At 39.0% G+C, this 23257-nt stretch overlaps 1 protein-coding gene across 2 annotated transcripts in view; it reads right to left on the reverse strand.

The window, feature by feature from the left end:
- Positions 1 to 14439: 14439 nt before the first annotated feature.
- Positions 14440 to 23257, reverse strand: part of myom2b (myomesin 2b) — a 40895-nt gene continuing 32077 nt past the window's right edge. For both annotated transcript variants that reach the window (XM_082532654.1, XM_082532653.1), the window contains exons 30-39: positions 22677 to 22715; positions 21713 to 21818; positions 20988 to 21054; positions 20476 to 20572; positions 19622 to 19658; positions 18001 to 18023; positions 17855 to 17910; positions 17690 to 17779; positions 15342 to 15467; positions 14440 to 14984 (exon numbers count right to left, since the gene is read on the reverse strand). In XM_082532654.1, coding sequence (XP_082388780.1) covers positions 14775 to 14984; positions 15342 to 15467; positions 17690 to 17779; positions 17855 to 17910; positions 18001 to 18023; positions 19622 to 19658; positions 20476 to 20572; positions 20988 to 21054; positions 21713 to 21818; positions 22677 to 22715 — 851 coding nt within the window. In that variant the 3' untranslated portion in view covers positions 14440 to 14774. The remainder of the gene's footprint in view (positions 14985 to 15341; positions 15468 to 17689; positions 17780 to 17854; positions 17911 to 18000; positions 18024 to 19621; positions 19659 to 20475; positions 20573 to 20987; positions 21055 to 21712; positions 21819 to 22676; positions 22716 to 23257) is intronic.

Raw genomic sequence — 23257 nt, forward strand, 5'->3', positions numbered from 1 at the left:
ATACCACTGCAGATAATCAGCTTTTGTAACTTGGAGGCGCTCATGTCCATCAGATTTTAACCTTCTGCCCATTGTTATGAATATAATCCTGGAAACTGGCAGCAGAGCATAACTTTAAAAGATTAATTTAAAGAGATTAAGTCTGGATCTTTTTTTTTTGTTCTAAAAAATGCACTGATTTATTTATTCTTTCTTCAAAAAATGTAACAAAATGTGTGCGATAGTTATTTTGGCTACAGCAGTCTGTAGCAACCACATCCATTTACTTACTCCATCAGAGTATGGAGCAGTTGCACGGCTGCTTGAGCAGCTACAAAATCCCTCTTTAAGCTCAACAAATATTATCAATTCAGTATGCCTATACAGCGAGGGAAATATGCTGACAGTGAGGAGGAGGAAGAGAAAGAGGCAGAGGGAGGAAGAGATTAAAAAGGTAGAAGAATAGAGAGGGAGTGCATGAAAAGAGCAGGAAGTGGATGAAGCCTGTTTAGCTCTCGGTAACTAAAGCAGTTGTCATAATCACCTGGCGTGTACACACACACACACTCCACACATCGCACACATTTGAAACTTACTGTAGCTACCTCCACGATGTTATATAAGTGCTCCACCAGATGCCTTTGATTAAAAACTAGGATATAAGAAAACAAGATGTAAACACAAACTCGCACAGCAACACTAAGAGCTCCTATACGTCATTTTTCTATTGCTTTTCTGCTGTATAGGAGGTGGGATGTGTGTAAAGTCGATCATTTTACAACCTTCTTCCTGAGGAATATAGGAGAACATCAGTTACTCTTTTTCTGTCACCGCTTTTTTCCCCTCCCCACTTAGTCAAAATTTAAAGTTAGAGAGTTAAAAACAGTTTTGTAACAAATCAGAAAGCTCTGATCCTGTTGAACTTACTGTAACAATTATGAATTAAAACTTTACTAAATCTTATGTAAATGGTAATGATTCTTATATAGCGCTTTTCTACTCTCTCGGATAGGGCTGGGCTATATCATACCGTTCACGGTAATACTGGTGTAATGTTGGGCAACGATAGGAAAATGACACATCGCGATAGAATATGGGTAAAACGCGCATGTGCAGTGCCTTTGTTTACATAAGCACATGGCGTCGACGCAGTATAAGAAGAGCGAAAGTGGATCGTTGAATGAAACGGATGAACCAGAATTGGTTTGTAAAAATGCTGCAACTTCAGTGGTGTGGAACTGGTTTAGCTTTCATTCGTCAGATACACAACAAAGCACTATTTTTGGTAGAGCATGCTAGCGGGCTGTCGTTATTACCGTGTTTGTCGGAAAATACGGCACACTTTAAATTAATCCTTTGCTTTTTCTGAAAATCGACAGTGCCCCTTATAATCCCGTGTGCCTTATGTATGAATTCTGGTTGTGTTTACTCACCTCGAAACGATTTTATGTGGTACACGGCGCTCGAAAATCTGTCAAATGTTTTAGTACGACTTTGCTACGAACCCGCACCGCTTGATGGATTGTCGGAGCATTATGGCTATCGTAGACAGGAGCCTCACGGAGTGATACGTACTGTGCTTCAACATAATATTACTGTACTTTGTGTGTGTATAACCTCTTTTTTAAGTTTTGTGGATATTATACATGGTTATGCTGAGGATATGTCAGCCAATTTCCACTGGAAATGCCTTTTGGTTAAAATGTCAGCAAGGAATTTGCATTTGCACTGTTAAATTTTTATATAACTTTAATACACATAAAAGCTGCTTGTTTAAGTGACAATACATTGATGTTTTTTGGGTTTTTTTGCACTAATAAAGTTCAGGAGTTGTAAAGTGTTTTGTCTAGTGTCAATTATATCGTTATCACAAATTTTCAAATGTATATCGTGATAAATATTTTTGGTCATATCGCCCTGCTCTACTCTCGAAGTACTCAAAGCGCTCTAGTGTTCCATATAGGCTAGCTTTTACGCCTCCTGACAAGCAATCTGAAACTTAAATTTGCATGATGCTAATTGATCACTAAATTAATAAGAAATAAATCCTAGAGGCAAAAGTGACATGCTGTTTTATCAGTGTACAAAGCCAAGGCATGCCCACCCTTACGCCTTAAACTTCCCACTTCACTTTAAACTGTTTACTCTGAATAGCTGCCAACATACAATTAAACATTTTCTAAACTGCACAGCACTTGTTGCACGAATGGATAACTTGGGCAGAAACTTGTAGAATGATTTTATCATCAGTCTAAGTCACTGTCTGTGGTTGTGCTGACAAAAGATAATGAATTATTGCCGAGACCTTCATTTTGCTCTAATTTGCAGCTTTCAAAATGCTGCGACTGCAAAGTTCTTTTAAAGATATGGATTTTGTCTTTAAATTTCTGTACTCTTCCCTGCTCCAGTGTGTGTGTGTGTGTGTGTGTGTGTGTGTGTGTGTGTGTGTGTGTGTGTCATGATATTACATTTGTGACTACTTTCTAATTTCTGAGTGCACCATACAATATTTTGAATGTCTAGCTTGAAACGATCAGTGTGGCTCTGTTTTACATGGCGTGCACATTTGAAGCACTAACTCGATACATAGTCACAAATATGTTCGAAATATGTTCAGGATCACTGAGTATTGACCGTTTCCTGAGGTTGAAATGTCCGAACATAGTGAAGGACATGCTATATACAATTTTACTGCAGCTTGTTGATGTCTTCTGCTCTTTGTATTTGAAAGCAAACGGAATAACAGGTATGGGTGACTGCATAGCTGACCCTGATCTTACTAGAGAGAGCAAAGAAATGACGTGTGTGTGTGTGTGTGTGTGTGTGTGTGTGTGTGTGTGTGTGTGTGTGTGTGTGTGTGTGTGTGTGTGTGTGTGTGTGTGTGTGTGTGGAGCTGTGGTCTTTTTGACACAGATTGGTCATGACAGGCAAGTGTACGGACCTGCTGCCAGGAGCAATAGCATGCTGCTACCACACACAAACACACACATAGTTATAAACGCACATTTCCGTGGTATCTTCACTGAACAACAGATTTAAAATGTTTCTTGGCCTTTCATGCTTTAATTGACCTCTTCATGATGTTCTTGCTTTAATCTTTCTCTCATTTCTCCTTTGTAATTTGCCTGCGTGTCTATTTAAATGACATTTTCAGTTTATTTTCAGAATCCAGAAGATTACAAGGTGTGTTTTTGGTAAAATAATAACATTTCATTGTTAGTTTGACTTAAAAAAAAAAAAAACAAGCTGATGGATGACAAGACAGTGACTGGAAAAACAAAATTAGCTGATGATGTAAAATATGAAAATAATTGTTTTTAAAGGGCATAGTGAGCCATTGATTTGTCTTCTTTTTGTTTTTGTTATTATTATCATTAAGTATGCCTATGCCAAGAGGCACACTTATTACTATTCCTCAGATTTATTATTATTATTATTATTATTATTATTATTCTCCTGTGTCTTTAACTCCATTTATTTTTCCATGACATGATAAATGTGAATAAAACCTACTCGACAGCTGCGAGATCCTTCTCTTTTTTCCCCTCTGGAACATTTTCCATACAGTGTAGGCATTGCCACATTAGAAAAATTGTTGCGCGAGGGGATAACAACTCTCTTGTCCAGTATGTTTACTATTTTCCTGAAACCTTCATTACTCACCAACTCTTTGGCCAAATGGAGTTTGGTTGCATTGGTGATTTCAGTGTTTCTTTGTGAGCTGGATGGGTACACAGACGTGCTGTCCAGGCTCGCTTTTATGGACGTCTGAGTACATGTTGGACTCGTGTTGGCAGCCATTGCATTGTTTTTCTTGGCCTTCATGCATTAATTATACTGCAGTTTGGTGTATTTTCAAGTGATTGAATGCTTTGATTCAGCAGAAGGTATAATGGATGTTTTAAGTAGACAGCCTGTGCAAAGAAAGTGTTCAGATAGCTGCTTGTATTGGTGTACACTGCTCTGTAGTGCCTACCAGAGGGGAGGAATTGGAACAGGTTGTCACCAGGGGTCTGCAGTAATGTTCCTGGTGCAGGAAGTAAATCCTCTGCTGGGCCTTTTTGATGATTGTATCTGTACTGGATGACCACTTCAGATCGTGGGAGATCGTGAATCCCCGAAACCTGAAGGTTTCCACAGCAGCCACAATGGTGTTGAATAAACTGAGGGGAGATAATGGAGAGGGGTTCTTCCTGAAGTCCACTGTCATCTCCACATCTTATATATTATATTGAGGTCTAGGTTGTTCTGACTGGACCACAGGTCCAGCTGGTTAACCCCACATCTGTATGCAGCCTCATAACCGTCCTTGAGTCTGATGATCTTCGTGTCATCTGCAAATTTTACTATTTTGACATGCTCCCTAAATCAGATCCTGACATGCCTGCGTGTTCACATTGAACTAGAAGTTTCTAGTCTGGATGAGTAACACTACATTTTACCACCAAATTACAGCTAATATACAAAATAAATAAATAAAAATCAAATGTCTGGCACAGCAGAAGGTCAAGAGCTTGTCCCTTGAAGCAGACCATCCTCACTGGAAATAGTTAAGATTTGGTTCAAGTCATGTTAACTGGGAACAGATCACAATCAAAGAGTGTATGTCTGCACCACAAACCAACACAACTAACTTACTCTTTAAATAATGTTTTGTTCTGTTCTATATCTCAATATACCATATGCATCTATTTATAGTTAATCATTGTGTAAACACTGTGTGTGTGTGTGTGTGTGTGTGTGTGTGTGTGTGTGTGTGTGTGTGTGTGTGTGTGTGTAGTAACTTGTTATCCATCCCTTATTTATTCCATAATTTATTCCAACACTCTGCATCATTGCACCGTAAATATGCTATACATGTTGTTATTGTCTGTGTCTTGTTGATACTATGTTGTCAGAATTGTCTACTCTGCTCTGTACACTAAGTGGCAAGGAAATGTCCATAGCCCATTTCCTTGCATGGACAAATACTCAGTCGATAAAGCTGATTCTGGTTCCTTTGCTTTGTGTTTAAATGGTGGAAGACACATTTGGAATATCCCTTGATCATGCTGATTTAATTGTGTGATGCCAGTCATGATCAAGATTAACATTTGCTTAATTGTACAGCCCCATTTTGAATAATGCAAAGTTGGTATACTTCAGTTTGTTTTACATGATGTTTGAACTTCAGCAACAACACATGTTGTATAGATAATATGACAGTCCAAAAAACTTCAAAAATGAATTGGCACATTACATGTAAGCTTTACATTTCCAGTCTATCAAACGTCAAGTGAGCAGTTGTCTCCTTTTAAAAATAATCTCTCGTCTTCCTCTCCTGTCCTGTCTGTATTACATCTTTTTCCATCTTTGAGTGAAGTTATCTCACATTCTTTTCTACCCCTGCAAAAAAAAAAAAAAAAAGCAGCAGACACACAGTGTGATAAACTGCGCAGAAACGGTGTGTTTGCTTATATTTGTTGAGGTGTTTGAAAGTTGCATTGAAAATTGTCTGCTACTTTGAAAAAATTATGCCTTTTGCGCTAATTCCTCTTCCTCTAACTTATGGACATTGCACCAAGAAACACTGTTGTGACTTCTTTAAGCACACTTTAAGTACTTGTTATAGAGCTATGAATTATGCATGTAAATTATATGGTTTTGCATCATCATCATCATCATCATCATTTATTTATTTATATAGCACTTTAAAAACACACCTGGTAGACTAAAGTGCTGTACAATACTAATATGCACATAGCATCTCGTAGTGTGCGATAAACACCACTGATGGATACACCAATAGGATTGTTTTTATGTGTTCTTATTCTCTCCATTTAGTTTCAAATTAGTTTGATGTCCAGAAGGCAAGTTGTGATGTGAAACAAAAACTCCCCATGGACCATGGAGACCAGAGGGGTGTAATTGGGTGCCAATCTGTAACAAAGTGGTGTTTTATGTTTGTTTGTTTTCTTTTTGTTGGACTATTATGTTAATCTCACATAGTAACAACCACCATATGTGACAATAAGGGTGTCCATAAGCGCACATGGGATCAGGACAACCAAGGTCAGTAATTTATAATCATACCATCCGATCTGAAGAGAAGGAACTGAGCTTTTAACTGATCACCACATGGTGGGGAGTCGGATCATGTGGAGAGGTAATGGATAGGGCTGGGATTCCCAAACATGTAGCGAGTGTAGAGGACCACTTTGTAGCAGCTCTTATCTGGGAGATCTTCAACTCCCACCTGTGGCAGACCTTGGACAGCATTTGACCACAACCTCTGGTAGACTTATGAAGTGCACGGCTCAGTCAAGTTGAAGGAGTCCTATTGACTGGTTTGCTTGGTTGGCTTGTGGGTCTCTGGAGGCAGGTGCCAGAAGGCCAAGCAGAGCATTCGCTAAAGCAAAAACCTTCGTGTGGGAGAAGTTTGATGAAACCATGAAACAAGTTGGAATTCAGTTTTGATCATCCCACATTCCATTATTAGGGATGTATTTAAAACAATTTAACAAAAGTCTTATTGGTGTATAGGAATCATATTGAAACAAAGAGTTGTCTACAGCTTGTCTACATTTTAATTTATATAAATTATTTTTACGCAGAAGCGAATTTCACAGTAAAGGAACTGTATATTGGGAGAGTGGGAGAAGACGCTGCTGCCAGATACCTAACATTTAGGTATGTTATGTATAAAATCATCATTGATTTATCAGATAGCAGCTACACCTACATTCAACCCTGTCAATTTAAAAGGGTGTAGGATATCAGGATAAAAACCCCAAAACACTGATTGTGATGGAAATATAAGGTTATGATCAAATCTGAAATGGGTATGTTTCCTACTGAGCAATAGTCCAGAGGTTTAAAGGATTTTAGATGTTAAAGTCTGTGTGATTTCTAAGTTTCGGTTAATTATTAATGAAAACCAGCTAACCAGAACAAAGGTTAAATTAACTGCCACCGTCTGACCTGATTGTACACAGATGAGCTTGAGGGGGAGGAAGCAAGAAAGAGAAAGAGAGGGAGAGAAATACTTGCAAGGTCTAGAAACTGAAACTATAAAGAGGATTGCAACAGGTGAAAACGTTCAAAGTAAATAATTGTATTTAATATTGTAAGGGGAGAAACATAGATCACAGAGAGTGGAGACAACCTGAAGGCTTTTATCTCAAATGTTGTAACTTTTAAGTCAGTTCTTTCTTTTGTATGGATGATTCAGAGCAGTGCAAGATTAAAGAGAGGAAATAAGGAGGAAAAAAACAAAAACAGAATGACATTGACCATAAGGCAGCTTGAAAACAATGGCTTTACTACATAAAATGTACTCTGACTCGCAGCTTTTGGAATGTGACCATTTTCCATAAAGAATAATGCATGGCAGTAACCAGTATGTAATAGATTTGAGCTTCTCATTAGACTGCCACTGGTGATTTTGATCCTCACGACCTTGCGGGTGGAAGTCCTCTTTTCTGATTGTAAGGTCACAACCACTGCCCTCTCATGCCCATGAATGCATATTAAAAGACTCTTTAAAACAGCGGCAATAGCTCTTTGTTGAACTCAAGAAGCTCACTTTACATTACTGAAGACTAGGGCTGTTCGATATAACGATATATATCGGATGACGATATAAAAACGTTTATCGTTTCATTTTACGCTATCGTTTGTTTCGTGGTGTCGCAAAATAAACTGTTTACGGCAATATTTTTTTCATCGTTTTGATGGTCACTGTAGTGGCTATATTAATTTCTTAAAGTTCTCTCTTTCTCTTATATTTTATATAACCACACTACCGAAGGACAAGCGCCTGTTTTTATGCATTGTGGTTAGCAACAAGGACGGTAACAGCATCGCGTGTCCGCTTGTTTATGTACCACATAAACCTTTCACAATAAAGCTCAAGATCCTGTTGAGACTTTTCAAAATAAACTGAATCACGTGAAAGAGCAGATTATTTACGGGTGAGAAGTAAAAAAGAGCCGCCAGGTGCTAAAAAATAAACCTTAGACTCAAACGTTAGAACAGACTTTTCCCCGCAGCACGCCGTGTAATAAATACTCACAAAGAAAACGTAGGCCTTTACAACTTGTCTAAAAATGTATAGTTTCATGCAGAAACGGCCCTAACCAATCTGGCGCCCTAGGCAAGATTTTAGGTGGCGCCCCCCTACATCAGCAGTGTAGTGTAATGTTGTAACAAATAATATTTCTATTAAATAAGCTTTACTTTACATTTTAATTAACGTGGGATTATTTTTTGTATTTAGAAATAATAGTACCAACTTTTTTTTTTTCAACATTTGTGGCACTGGCGTGGCGCCCCCTGATGGACGGCGCCCTTAGCATTTGCCTATACGGCCTATGCCACAGGCCGGCCCTGGTTTCATGCATCTGTTAAAACACTCGACTCCAGCTACATGAAGCGCAGCTGGAAACACTTCCCGCATGACGAACTGCCCGAGATTCACAGAATTTACAGATAAGTTTACATTTTTGTGATTTATATCGTTATCGGGACGATAGAATTCTTATATTGGGATATGATATTTTGGTCATATCGCACAGCCCTACTGAAGACTAGATTTGAGATATTTGATTTTTTTTTTTAAAGTAGGACAATGTGCTTTTCTAGTTCTGAGAACTCAAGGCCTTTATACAACATGCTTAAGTGCTTTCTGTCTAACAGTTAGGCACATTCAGACTCCAGTGGATACATTAGAGAGGAACTTAAGGTTAGTATCTTGTCCAGGGATATTTGGCATGCAGCGGGTGGACTTGGCGGTTTCTGAGGCAGTGTGAAAAGTTATATTTGAAGCAGCTGATTATGACGGTACCTTCTTCTTCTGAATCAGCCGATCAGGCTGAGGAGATGCAGACACTTGTTCAGTGTAATAGGTAGTTCCATATCAAAAGTCATGAAGAGCACCTGATATATGGAAAGAGGTGAGTCAAACCTATTGTTCTGCCTTCATATAATAATCTCAGTGAGACAGCTGGCCCCCACAGACAGCCAAAAAAAAAAAACCTACCAGCAGACTCGAGTCGACATCGTCCTTTGTCTCTATGACTTTGACATCTTGACATGCATTAGTGCCTGCTGAAGCTCAAAATTCATCTGCGTTTGATTTATAAAGAAATAAGGTACATAATGGTACGATTCCCAGAACTGTGCATTATGCAACACGCATAATATATGTTTATTTTTAATGATCGACTTTGCTAAAATGCCATTCCATCTGTCTAACTTCCTGTCTCTCTCAGTACCAAATGTTACCTGTGGTATAGTAACGCAACTGTCCTGCATTTGCTTTGTTGTATGCACGTGACTGAGAAACTGAGACGTGAATGAAAGAGAGTGTGCATGCAAAAGAGAAAGTGAGGGTAGGAGACTTGTAGTAAGGTTAGAGTGAGTCTGCCTGGCTTTCTGAGTGGGTGCGCCTGTTAAGCTGCAAAATCATTTAGATTGAGAAAGGAATGCAGGAATGCTTGCTAGTGATTCTGATCTGAGCCAAATTTCTCTGTCAGAGAAGTTTCCAACCAGCCGCCTTGCAATTTCACAGTAATTGGAGAAGGAGTGAAAAGAGTGAAGGAGGAGAAGCTAAAAAAGAAAGACATAGAAGAAATGAGAGTTGAAATGAATGGAGTAGAACGATAGGAGTCAAAGGAAGATAGAAGCAGAGAGACAGGCAGGCTGAGGAGAGTATGATAATATTGAGTGTGGAGTGGGAGAAGACGCTGCTGCCAGATGAGAGTCTTGCATTTTTAAAAATGTAAGCTTTTCAGGAATAAGAAACTGAAGTTAAAAATCACACGTCATGCTCATTGTCTCCCATTCTCAGAGACGTGCACTGAAACTGATTTCCCTGGCCACTCTTTCCCATTTCCATTGATGGTAAGGTCACATAGTCGCAGATAGATCAGGAATCCCATTCATAAATGTGAGTAATTTAGAGACTTGACTCAAACTACTTTGAACACGGAACAGTGGAGATCAAATCGTGCTCAGACGTGGTACAGGTACTGCTCGGATGAGCTGTAAAAGCTGAACCTTTCTTTCCTCTTTTGTTTTAGCAATGTTGTGTTTAACTTGCATGTGTGAGCACATAGATGTGTATTTCAGCATAAATAGCTTTGTTAGTTACCCAAAAAAAATTGCATTTATACTGAAAACTGAAACCTGAACATGGATACAAGAGCCTGCATGTTGTTTTGGATTTCTGTAAAACAATGAGCCACTTACACCGTGCCTCTTCCCAGAGCAAAGCACATCCTTGTGGTTCTTTCACTCTACAAGATGATTTATAGCAGTGTTGACACAAACAATGCCTTTGGATTTAATGTGTTAGGACCCACAGTAGCAGCCGAGTGGCATTATGGCTACAGTGCAGAATGGCAAATAGGCATGTTGTCCTTGGACCAGATATTCAGGGTGTAAGTCCCCATGTTGTCAGCCATCCACCATGCTGAAGCCTCCAACAGCCAGACACTGAGTCACTCCAAGCTCCAGGGGGGCTGCTGTATAGCTGAGCTGCCTGATTTCCCAGCAGAGACAGAAGTTTACCTTCCAAAGCATCGCTTAGTTTCACTGGAAATATACCAGATGTGAATCTTAAATTTGCTTCCTTGTTAAGATGAGTCATAACACATGCTGATTGCAAATCCAGCCTTCAAGTTCACGGATGGTTTTAAGTGACAGAAATAGAACACAGGTGTCTGGAGGAAAAAGAAACACCTGAGGAAAAGACCATTAATTGGTCAAATATGCATAATATAATCGAACACAACTTCAACTCAAACTATTTCGATAGCCAAGTATAGCTGTGGTGCGGAAATTTCACTAGCTGTGTATCTTCCTCCCGCTGCATTCACAGTGTCATGCCTTAAGTCTTCCTTTCTGTGTCATTATCCTAACCCGTGTTGAAAATCCTTTGCTGGTTTTCTTATCAAAGTATGGTTATTCTTCTAGTTGATACTTGATTTGTATTGCACAGGACAAACGTTGCAGTAGCAAGGATGAAGGCGCATTGAAGGATTACTGGGTTGATTTACTTTGAATCTGTCACCAATCTGAAGGGATATCCCAGCCAGAGGTAAGACACAACTGATGGTCATCTAAGATTATCTCCTAGTGTGAGAGGTTTACAAATTAACTCTTCACCTCTCTGATCAATGAGCAGACATGGCTGTCTTGATAATGTCAAATTTGATATATTGCTACTCGCCATTACACACTGCATATACTTAGTTGGCATGGGTTGTGAAAGGGCAACTTTATTTTACATCCTCGGGTTTAATCAGCCCATCTTATTAAGTTTTTTCATTCCCTCTCATTCTCTGCTTGTTTCCTGCTTTTCTCCCTCCCTCTTCTCTATTTGTTCTTTTGTCTCCCACACCTTTTCCCCTTCTGCTGCTGCTCAGTCTCAGCTCTTTCTTAACTTTCCTTCACTCCCTCTCCACATTACTCTTGCTTTTCTTCCCTTTTTACCAATAGCTGCCCTTACCACTCAGTGAACTAAAGAAATGATCATTTGTGCTGAAAAGGCTAGACAACTTTGCAGTATAGCACGGATCTGCTCTCACTGCTGTTCTGTGTTAGGTCCTCTTTCCTCTTTTTCCTCCTTCTCATGTTCCTCTTATTCCTCTTTCTTTCACATCCTTGTGTGCACCTCTTTCCTCCCCTCTCAGCCAAAATCAGCAGTTATCATCACAGTGTCAATAAATGAAGTATGCCCCCCCCCAATAATTGTGATTGCAAATTAAAACCAAAAAGTGTGTGTGCGCATTTATAGCCACATATATGTGTGGATAATAGTGGTACTTTAAAATGTGGCTTTGTGTCAGTGCACACCCACAAAATGTCTCTGCTCCTAGTTTATCTCATTGTTTGAACAGCGCTGCTTTAATTAGGACAGGCCTGTCTATCTGTGTGTGTGTTTGTGTGCGTTTGAGAGAGAGAGCGAGCGAGAGAGCAAGACCGAGGCTGTGCATGTGCCTAAAAGTGAGCCACAGAGTCTTTATGTGTGTGTGCATGTTCCCATAGTGCCCCCATGTGGAGGATTGCAAAGAAATATATATTCTATAGTCTGGTTTCTTAGCACACATACACAGACACACACACTCGTACACTCCAATGACACGGTGTTATATTTGGAAACACAATTTCATGCTATCAGTACTGGCTAGCTATTCCATTTAGATAGCAGCCATCTATATATAAATTTGTGTGTGTGTGTGTGTGTGTGTGTGTGTGTGTGTGTGTGTGTGTGTGTGTGTGTGTGTGTGTGTGTGTGTGTGTGTGTGTGTGTGTGTGTGTGTGTGTTATATATTTGTGTGTTTAAGTGTGTTTGTGATCAGGTTGTGTGTCTATGCATATTGCATTTCTGTGAGTGCACAGCTCACCCGTGTGTCTTGCAGAGACGAGTCATTTTCCAAGTTTATTGAAATTAAAAAGTGGTTGCCATGGCAACATTTGGATTCTCTGTAATTATGTTGATTAAAAATGTGAAAATTAATTAAAAAGTCAGGAAAATGATCTCACAGCAGATGATCAGCAAAACATCAAAATGATTCAGATCTGTCTCTCTTTCCCTTCCTCCTGCTCTCTCTGATACACTCAAGCCTTCCCTTCCTGTCTCCCTCTGTCACACTTCAGAAGTCCTTTATTGCCACACAACACTGAATTATCTGCATTCATCGCTCACACAAGCTTGTCTCCTTTCCTTTCACACTTACTGTATATAAACACTTTATGGCATGATGAAGTTTGTCTTCATGTCCAAAGGGATAAAAAAAACAAGGCAAAACACAACAGCACGGAAAATAAGACAAACTCCCCCCCACCCCCCCACCCCCCTTCATCCAATCACTCAGCTCATTCACAAGTTTTTAACAAGCATGACAAGACTCGTCTCATGCTGCCAAAGCAGACGCATCAGCAACAAAAGTAACACTCAAAATGAGGAACCTAACAGTCTCAGTTTCTCTCTTCCAGCCTTCTCCATTACTCAGTTCTCTCACAACCCGTCTCTTGTTCTCCTCTGACAGAATGAATAAACAGGCTAGCAAAGTGTAATCGCTTTCTTTTATTAGCAACAGCAAACACAGAAACAATGACTTTACCCTGCGCCCCTCCCTCCCTCTTCTCCGTCTGCTCCTCTCATCAGCTTTAATGAACCACAAATCTCATCAGCCATCCTTTCATCAGCTCTGCCATCACAACTTCCTGCACTTGGGCTCAAGTCTTTAAACCTGACTACTTATAGCATGTCTGTTTCTGCTTCTGGCTGATGACCAGGAGGACTGAACATATTTGGCTGCAAGGCAGAATGCATATCTTCTGCTAACAGTTGGAGTTAATATTAGGTAAAATTTGGTAATGACGGTTTGAGAGGCAGCAGCGTTAGTATGACAGCTTCACTTCACAGCTCTGGTTTACTTAATGGTGATTCACTGCCAGTTAATCTTCAGCGTGTTCACCATGGTGATCTTAAGGAGGATGGTGTTATACATTTGCAGTCATCAGTTGACTGTGTTGTTGAGGTGGCAGTATAATGACTACTTTGTACAGCCTGACCTATTTCTTTCTCTCTGTCCCTTTTTTCTTCATGAAAGGTGCGTGTCTGTGTGTGTGTGGGGGGGGGTTTTTTTTCTCCCTTTAAACAACATAAAATGAACACTGATCTTGTGAGCTGTGATACTAAGCCTGTGTTGTTTTTGTGCATTTAAATATGTAAATGACTGTGAGACTGAGCCAAACCACTGATCATATTCAGAAAAATATAGACAAGAAGGGCGCACCTCTCTCCACTGGCTCATAATGAAACTTGCCTCAGCCCCATAATCAAAGGCAAATGGGAGTGGTGTGTATGTGATTATACCAAGAACATCTGGTGCTAGACACCATCAAAAATGCAGGTAATAGTCAGCAGGTTAGTGATGTGAGGGCATGTCAAAGCTAGTGGCCCTAGCAACTTTGTAACATAACACAGCATTTTTTTTAAACTATGTTTAGAGTAATCCTTGATGGAGCAGACCATCTCTCTGGTTTACTTGAAATATTCTGTGACACAGATAAGAATTTAAAGAGAAAGCTCTTAAACTCTACAGTGAGGGGATCCCATGGTTTTGGTATGCTGTGGGGGTATTTTGGTGGCATGACAACAAAGATGGATGGGTCACGTGGTTACAGGGGACAATACCCACATCCATAGGGCATGAAATTAATGTTTACTGGTCTCCTTTGGGATTTGTACTTACTAGACTTTAACCCAATTTAATACCTATGGAAAAGTTTTGACTAACCTGTTAAACTCCCCCTAACTATGATAAATATGAAATAGTGTGCCAAGGTGCATCGAGGCTTCAAGTCAGTTAACTTTGGGCAATGTTCCTGTAATTTGCAAGCCATTTAATATTTAATTATACTGCATGCGGTGTCATTTGTACACTTCAAGAATGAATTTAAAACACATTTCACTCTTTCTTCAGAAAGTTTTATTCAATTTGTAGCTTTATTCGAGTTCATTTCAATTAATTTCTAATTTCCTCATGTTTAGATAGTGCCTAGCTTTTTATTATTCTAGTATAATTTTGCTGATTTTATACAATGATTTCACATTGAAACAATTTTTTTCTTTCCATCACAATTGCAAGATTTATTTCATGTGTCAGGGTTTTCTTGATGCTCTAATTTAATGCAAAGAGTATTAGCTCCATTTCAGTCCAGATAGAGAACACCAATAAAGGCTTCTCAGCTATGTGTGTTCTAATTGTGCACCAGTGATTGCGTTTCTTCTGCCTTGCTTTTCACTTCCTCCGACTTGGAGTAGGACTCTTCACCCCTCTTCCCAGTGCTGCCTTAGGAGCGGCAGGGCTAGGAGTTGAAGGGGCAGCGCTCGGAGCAGGCTGAGTCTTAGGCTGAGGGATCTCGATTGGTAATTTAGGTGGGATGATTGTTTTAGGGGTCAGAGTTGGTTTTGCCTCAGGGATTTTCTCCCCATGGCGATACACACTGACCTGGAGATAAAAATAGCGAGACAAGGACATAATGTTAATACCCATACGTGCATTTACTACAGTGGTGAACACAAAAGGATTGTTTAAAGGGCTGCAGCACATTGTATCATCAATAGAAATTATTTAGGTATTTTTAATTTTAGAGAAATTTGGATTTTGTATTATTTTATATTAATTCTGTCAAAATCAGGGTGAGCAAAAGTAACAAGGTCAAATATCAGGCCCGTGTAAGGTTTTTGTGCTGCTGCGATCAAAATATATCCCCATGTTGGGCACCAATGGAAAGAAAATATTTCTGCTGCAGATGACGGCTCAGAGTAAATTCAGTCATTTGTGTTACACAGCGGCAACACTCACCACTATATCCACAGACTCTCCTCCATATTTATTCTGGACAATCATGGTATATCTGCCAGAATCCTCCATGGAAACGCCTTTGATCGTCAGACTGGCAAACTTGCCCTGGTCCAGGGAGACCACATACTGGGAAATGAATTCAGAGGTTAAAAAAAAGTGAGAAAGCCAGTGGAGGGAGTTTAGCATGATTTATTCTTTAAAATGCCTTACTCAAAGTGGCAGCATGAGCAAAAGCTGAGCACTGGTGCATGGGCTGAATGGACAAAGGGACTAATGATGTATTCCTGTCTTATCTGTTCTGCTGCACTCAACCACGCTCAACCAAAGTATGGTGAAATTGAATTGAAAAGCAATACAGATGTGCCCCATCCATATTTTTTTAGACCACCCAAAAAAAAACCTACTGTATATTGTCTCTGATACTCTAGTCTACACAGAGTACTTTATTCTGAATTGTACCATGTACTACGAGTGGTGCAGACAAGAGCCCAACATTTTAAATTGCCTCTTGTACCTGCTCACTCACTTGTAAGGTCTGGACATTTATACATTTTATGGAGTGGTACTTTCAGCAGGTTAATTACATTATTAAGAGAAACACTTGCCTTTTAATTACAAGAAATAAAACGGTCTAGTAGATTAAAATCCTAAAAATGGTAGCCATTAGCATGCTATGTGTTCTTGGTTAAATGCATTAATTTACTAGACCAATGTAGGTTAAGCTGTGTATTATTCAGGGAAAAAATATTCTAATTACAGTCATTTCTGTGATACAGATATTATAAAATCTGACAAAATGTCTAAAAAATAGTAACTTCTGCTTATTACACTACTCGAATTGACATGCTGTGTACTTCCAGAGTCAAACATGAGGATTAGATATAAAATTCTCTGGATCTTCTTATGTTCATGTTTGTTTTTCATTTATCTTCATGCATCCTGAGAAGCCTCTGTTGTAACTAAGTGCATGAGAGACACTCTAGAGGTTTGGAAAACTCATCAACAAGGGCCTCGCTTCTTGTTTTAGACAGATTATTAGCAGGTGAGGGAATGAATAAAGGAGAAAACTTGAACACAAATTCCTCCTGGACCGGGGTTTCTCAAACTTAAATCTTCAAAGCTGGTAGAAGCTGCAGGATTCTGATGCTATTGAAAGAGCTTTCGTTGACTAACGACAGACTGTAGACTTACTGTACTCTGGTTGGCAAGTAGGTTAATGAGTTATGAGGGGTAGAGTTGTTCCGTTACTGATCTAGGATTGTGCTGATAATACTGACTTTGGGGTCAGTATAGAAGCGTAGTGTAGTTTCCTGAATCTTGGTGCTCTCAGTGGTAAATACACTCACCTGCCACTTGATTAGGTATACGTTGCTAGTTTTGGATTGGATCCTGTTGTCTTCAGCCATAACATCTTTAGCAAGATGCTTAAAACATTCATCAGGGATTTTGTTTCATATCGACATGATGGCATCATGCTGCTAATCTCATGCTCCACCACATCCCAAACGTACTCCATTGTTGATCTTCTATTTTTGATCAGAATACTTAGACTAGCTCGTCTGTCACAAATAACCCTGCTCATGTACATTCAAAGTCTCACCTTTCTTCCCCCTTTTGATCCCCCTACATGCCTAAATGTACGGCGTTGCTGCCATTGGCTGATTAAATATTTACTTTAATAATTTCTTGAATCGGTGTACCTACTAAAGTGGCTGATGAATGTATAAAAAGGGCTTTGACACAATAGGGACAACATCACATTCATGAAGTTCCTAACAAGGAACTAAAGCATATCAATGGTTTTGGGGTATTGTGCATTTTATTACTACTAATCATTTGTACTAATTTAAATATACATGAAGCATGCTTTTTAGAAAGTACTTCATTACCACTTTCAGTATTACCAGAAATAGTTTTTTAATTACTGCTATTATTTTATATGAATACTGGTTTTAATATCATGGTAAGTATTATAGACATTGACTTTTGAACAGACATTATCTGATCAAATGAATCTGGAGTCATGATATCATGAAGCATATTTTAGTAGACACATACTGAGTGTGAAATTTCCACAAGACAAGTTAATAGAAACATTATGTTGTAATTGTGTATGGTTAATGAGACAATTAATCATGAGACAGGAGGGGAGGAGTTGAGTTTCTGAAGAGGTTAAACAGAGTCAGAGAATAAGGCAGTATTTATCGGGAAGGAATCAAATAAAAGTACAAAGCCCCGTCTGAATATGAACTGGTTGTATATGTGACTTGCAAACACAATTTAATTAGCTGAAAACAAGTTGTGAAATTTATTTTGACATAACTCCAATAACACATTTACACATTTACCTGATCATCAGGCTCGACTTCCGATCCGTTCTTCAGCCATGACACCTGAGGTTTGGGGTCTCCACACACTGTACATGTTAAACTCAAAGTCTACAGAAAGCATAAAAAATACCTATTAGCAAAATGAGACCAAAAGCATGCAGTTTCACACACTTGCACGCCTACCTTCTTTTCCATAATGGTGACCACATCAGGCAGTCCTCCCACCACCTTACCACGGTCTAAAACAAACAGTTGTTAACATTCTAGGTTATTCCTATTGTTTATTATATTAAGCTATTATATAAAGGAGAACAGGAGGATAAACTTACTCTTCTCAGCGTATGCCTCGGCCCTGAAAAATCAAAGCAGTTTTGTATTATTATTGTCACTAGCAAATCTTTATTTAGTTCAAGTTTTACTTTAGCCAAGTCGTTTCTGGTTAGCTTTCATTACCTGGCTCTGACCACACATCATTTTTTCTTTGTTTTTTTTCTTTTTCCTTTCGGTTAACTAACAGTGGTCAGATGGTGTGCTACAAGGTGCTTTAGATTTACAGCCAAACCTCCTTTTAATATTGTTTACTTCAGGAGTTTCATGTATATTTCCTGGGGAAAAATGATATTGTTATGTGAGGGCTGTTGGAGCAGCATGGCAGGACCAGAGGTCAGCCACAGGACCAGATGGTTGGGGAAACTCTGCTCTCCTCTTGGCAAGTTGATGCTCAATCAAAAGGGTAACAGCGTGTCACTTGTTTCAATGTGTTTGTAAAGTCTTGTGCTTAAATGTCTCTCTTTGAATGTTAATTGGAAAAGGGATTTGGATGGTTTCCACACTGCATGCAGTGTTTAGTGTTTGCAGTCTCAATCCCTTTCCTAAAAGGATTTGCAAAATGTGTGTGTGGGTGTGGGGTTTGCTTTGGCCCAATTAGCCGACAGACCCCAAAGGATCTCTGCTACCTGACTGCTTCTATTTTTAACCAAGATTTTTATCTCAAATTATAATGCGCTGGACTCTTTCCAGACAGCCAGCCTTGGAGTTTTTGAATTTGCTCAACTTAAAGATGCAGGGTAATTTTTCCTAATGCTGTATTGATCATTTATGCAACTCGAGTTGCAGTGATTTAACAAGACTTTTCAAAACTGTAGCTGTAGGTGAAAAAAAACCATACTTGCATGCAGAAGTTTTACACCTCTTGGAGCTCTTTAGATTCTGGTCATGCAATAGTGCCAGGGAAGCGTCTGATTCGATTTGCAGCATGCTACATTCATGCAGCAGTGATTTAAAGCATACACACAGTTTCTTCAGTCACAGAAAAAGGAGAATAAGTCATCAAATAATATAGTGACCTAATCTGAAAATCATAACTTTATTCTGGGATTAAATCCTGAGTCAGACTTGCACAGGTCCTTACAGGGCAAAGCACAGGCTAATTAAACAACTAAAATATTCAAAACAAGCAGTTAGTTTTAGTGTAGCAGTTTGGAGTTAGGAGTGCACTGATATTTTAAAGTGACAAGTCTAATCAATGCATGGATCTACACTGATTAACACTGAGCATATAGTGGTTACAAAGGCTCATACAATCCTTCTGCAGTGTCTCAAATGATCTGAAGGCTTTGCACTGTTTGAAATGTGGAGAAACAAATGTTAATGAAATTTCCAATAGATGTTTTACTATTCAAATACAATCAGAACGAGAGAGTCGAATATACGTGTATTTATAGAAAACCTCATTCTTTACATTATTTGAAGCAGGAAAACAAGACTATTGTTTTCTGTATGTGAACACAGTGTAGCCTGGGAAATCATTACTTTGAACTATTAGATGTCAAACTCACAGTTATGAAGCAAATGTGAAGGAAGCAGTGATTCATCATTAGGCGAGCCAGTCTGACACATAAAGGCACAAGATTAAAAAAAAAGAAAACAGCTTTGAGAATATAGTCTTACTTTAGTTTCTGGAACTCTGCAAAGGCTTTCTCATATACTGTTAAACACAAAAACAGAAAACAGTCACTGTCACAGCACATGCCAGTTTACTTTCCTTTAAATTTAGACACACCTAGAACCAAAATAGTCTTTATAATATCAAAACAGAATCTTTCCCTTTTCCTGCTAATGAACATGGTAACATTTTTTTAAAGAAATTAATAGTTTTAAAATGGTGGTAATACAGGAATGCACCTTTCAGTTATAACACTCATGAATGTGTCATAAATCAAAAAAGTTAATTTGAGAAGTTTTAATGGAGATTTTTTCCATACAGTGCTGTGCAAAAGTTTTGAGCCGCAGTAATTATTAAAGGTACAATTTAAAAATGGTTCTTTGCTAATTTTTCTGTTATGTGTAGACACAAAACTGCTTCAACCGTTGAGTTGGTGGCCATTTTTATGCTTGAATGATACATAGGTCAGTGTTGGGTGGTTTAAACCAAAAAAACCATTCCTCTATAATTAGCCAGAAAATGAGTGAAAAGCAGCTAATGTCCAAAGAAAAACTTTTCAAAGCTTTCTGTCTTTCAAACGATTAGGGAAATAAAGAGTAGCTCAAGACTTTTGCATTGTTGTGTATGTAATCCGATCCACACTCAAATGTATGTAACTCACAAGCAGCAGTATGAAACTGGAGACTTTCATACTCAAAGACTAGCTGAAGTATAACCAGAGAGACTACACGCTGAAAGACAGCCATAAAAACAAGTGACTGTGTTATTTTCTACCCTCTTTTTACAGAGTTATCGATAAAAACAGGAATTGACTCTGGAGGGAAGGAAATAAGAGAGGAAAAGTACTGAAAGTACTGACCATCACCGCTGAGGTCCAGTGTGCGTTTATGTGAGTTTTCAGGGTCAGTGATCACGATGGAGTACTTGCCCTTGTCCTTCTCCACTGGTTCAACTACCTGTGAATCAATCAGCAAAAAAATGATCAGCCACATGACGGCAGAGGCATCAACTCAGTGTCTTGGTATTTATTTCTGCTTTGTGTGTTTTGAGCTATGATTTAAAATGAGATTAATTTAACAGGTAGGCTAATTACAATTATAAAGCTTTCTGACAAAACGATCGGAAGACACGCTACTTAATCAACTTTAATGAATTTTAAACCATTTTTATTCATTAGCTTTCCCTTGTGATTATCCCTTTAATTTATCTCAAAGTTTCCTCGTCTCTGCAAAGACACTTTGAGGACTTCTACAAGCAACACAGACGAGCAGCAGCACCAATGTCTGAGGTGCTTTACTGTCATAAAGCTACTGATGTGTGAGATTCCTCCGAAGCATATACTGTTCAGCTTTGTATAAAAGATGATAATACCTCCATTGTTGCCATAGCCGGGGTTCCACCAATCACAATCTTGTCACTGTGGGAGAGTTTAGTCTCACTGAGGAGAAGAAAAGAGAGGTTAGTGTGTGTGTTTGTGTGGTGGGGGTTTCTTTTTGAGCGAGTGAGGTAAATGAAAATCATATTTACATGCCTCGCTAATGTCATGCCGACCTCTTGCTCTTACACAAACCCACAGAAAAGACAGTGAGATGTTTTAAAATAAAAGCTTCATAATTTTTATTCAGTTTTACTTCATTGTTCTTTCCACTTTTTCTTTCATGAACCCATTTTTTTTTTAACATTTTATAATCTCTGGAGTGAACTGGAGTGCTTTTAAGTGCAGAAAAGCCTTCCTTCTCTATAGAAAATAATAGCTGTGTGATTTCTGTCACAAAACGGGGCAATTTTACTGCAATAACAGGGATAATGAAACCACTTGCCAATAGCCCATCAGAAGTTTTATTATGCGGCTTATTGTTTTTCCCACTCGCGGCAGTTTAACTTGAGGGAAAACCAGAATAATGCGTTTGTGGTCAGCATGTTTATAGGTGGACTTAAAAGAATACTCTAGTAAAACAACTACCAGGACTACAAATACTGGAGTTATGCGTATTTTCTTCCTCCGTTCCTTACCTTCATCTTCGTACTCCAACTATTTGGTATTATGTTTGTATTTGTGAGGCGGTGTTAATTCTGTGTTTAATCTAATTCCTTACCCATGATACCAGGTGATGTTCATCTCTGAGGTGTAATACTTCATGTGACACTGCAGCTGAATGCCTGTTGCTGTGCAGTTTATCACAAGCTCTGCTGCACTGGCTCCTGGAGGAGGTAATAGAGGCGATGGAGGTTGTGAGGACCACGTTTGAAATCAAAGTAAAATACATGTTTTCCTGCAGCTGCTGGACTCTGTGACCTCACTATGCTGTGAAAGCTACTGCATGCAGAGATGAATTAATTGAATAAAAACAAACTTCCATTTTCAGCCATTTGTAGGATCTATTTTGAAATTCCCTTTTGTCCAGCTTGGAGAGGAAAATTCTGCTAATGAAGCAAAGAGCAGATTGTTTATATCCTGGCACTCAGTAAAGCACTTCAACCATGACAGGTTTTATTAACTTTTTTTTTTTTTTAAGCCGTTATACCTAAAAGGGCATTTTATACTCCACAATGTCTGTGTCGGATTTTCCTCACTGCACATTACAAGTGGGCAAGTGTGTCATCCACCTGGTCACATCACCATGGTTTCCCATTATCACAGTAATGAACCCTCTTGAACAGTTGCTGCAGAGCTGTCAAGTGACTGTCTCTTAAAATAGGAGTAAGATGCTCCTCCACACTGTCACTGTGACAGCGCAGTGGAATTTTAAAGTGATTTCACCACATGATGGCATGATGGCCAAATGCTTCCAGCATGACAACTTCTGCCACACGCTGATAAGTGTGTGTGTGTATGTAGCAGAGGGTTTTTAAAACAAGACCCATATCAGCCTGATGACGGATCTACCAAATCTCTCATCACTGGGGTTTGATGGTGCCATGTTAAAGTTAGATAATTTGAACTGGATGCCTACAGTGGGTAGAGGGTGGTGCTGGTGGTGTGTCGTACCGTTTTTAACATGGATGTCTCTTTATGAGATTATTGGTGTGTGTGTCTGTGTGCAGAATGCAGCGACTTACCAGCCAGTTGGCTGAGCTTGTTTATGGCATCGTCAAAGACTAGAAGAAAGGCAGAGGAACACGGGGTCAGAGACGGAGCCAAGAGGATGGAAAGGCATGATGCTGCTCTCTGGTGGCTGCATTCAGAGCTCAGTAAGGAAGGTTTAATGAAAACATGGGAATCTGTTACTCTATGGTTTCCCAACCCAACATAGTGAAACAGTGTAAATACCTGCATTTGTTTTGTGAGGTACACTTTCACCAGATTGTTTCTTGGCATACTTGTTCATGTGAAGCTCAGTCTCAGTTAATTCATATATAAACATCTTCACATATCAAACATATTAAACTTAGGCACATCAACATCTGTGAGAAATTTGAGAAAGTGGGGTTTTGTTTTTTGTTCTTTTTTGTTTTTTAAATGAAGTGTTATTCTGGGAAGCTATTATACCTATTGAATCAGTTGTTTTACTCACAGTTTTAAGTGTTCTGGGTCTGTTACCAGATAATATCAGTGAAATGAAGAGGTTATGGGTCCCACTGGCTATGACATCAGGATGTAAAACAATATTAACGCACTGGAAATCAAGCAATCTGAGCTA

Source organism: Aulonocara stuartgranti (assembly GCF_965226115.1).
Source record: "Aulonocara stuartgranti genome assembly, chromosome: 1".
Taxonomy (NCBI): Eukaryota; Metazoa; Chordata; class Actinopteri; order Cichliformes; family Cichlidae; genus Aulonocara; species Aulonocara stuartgranti.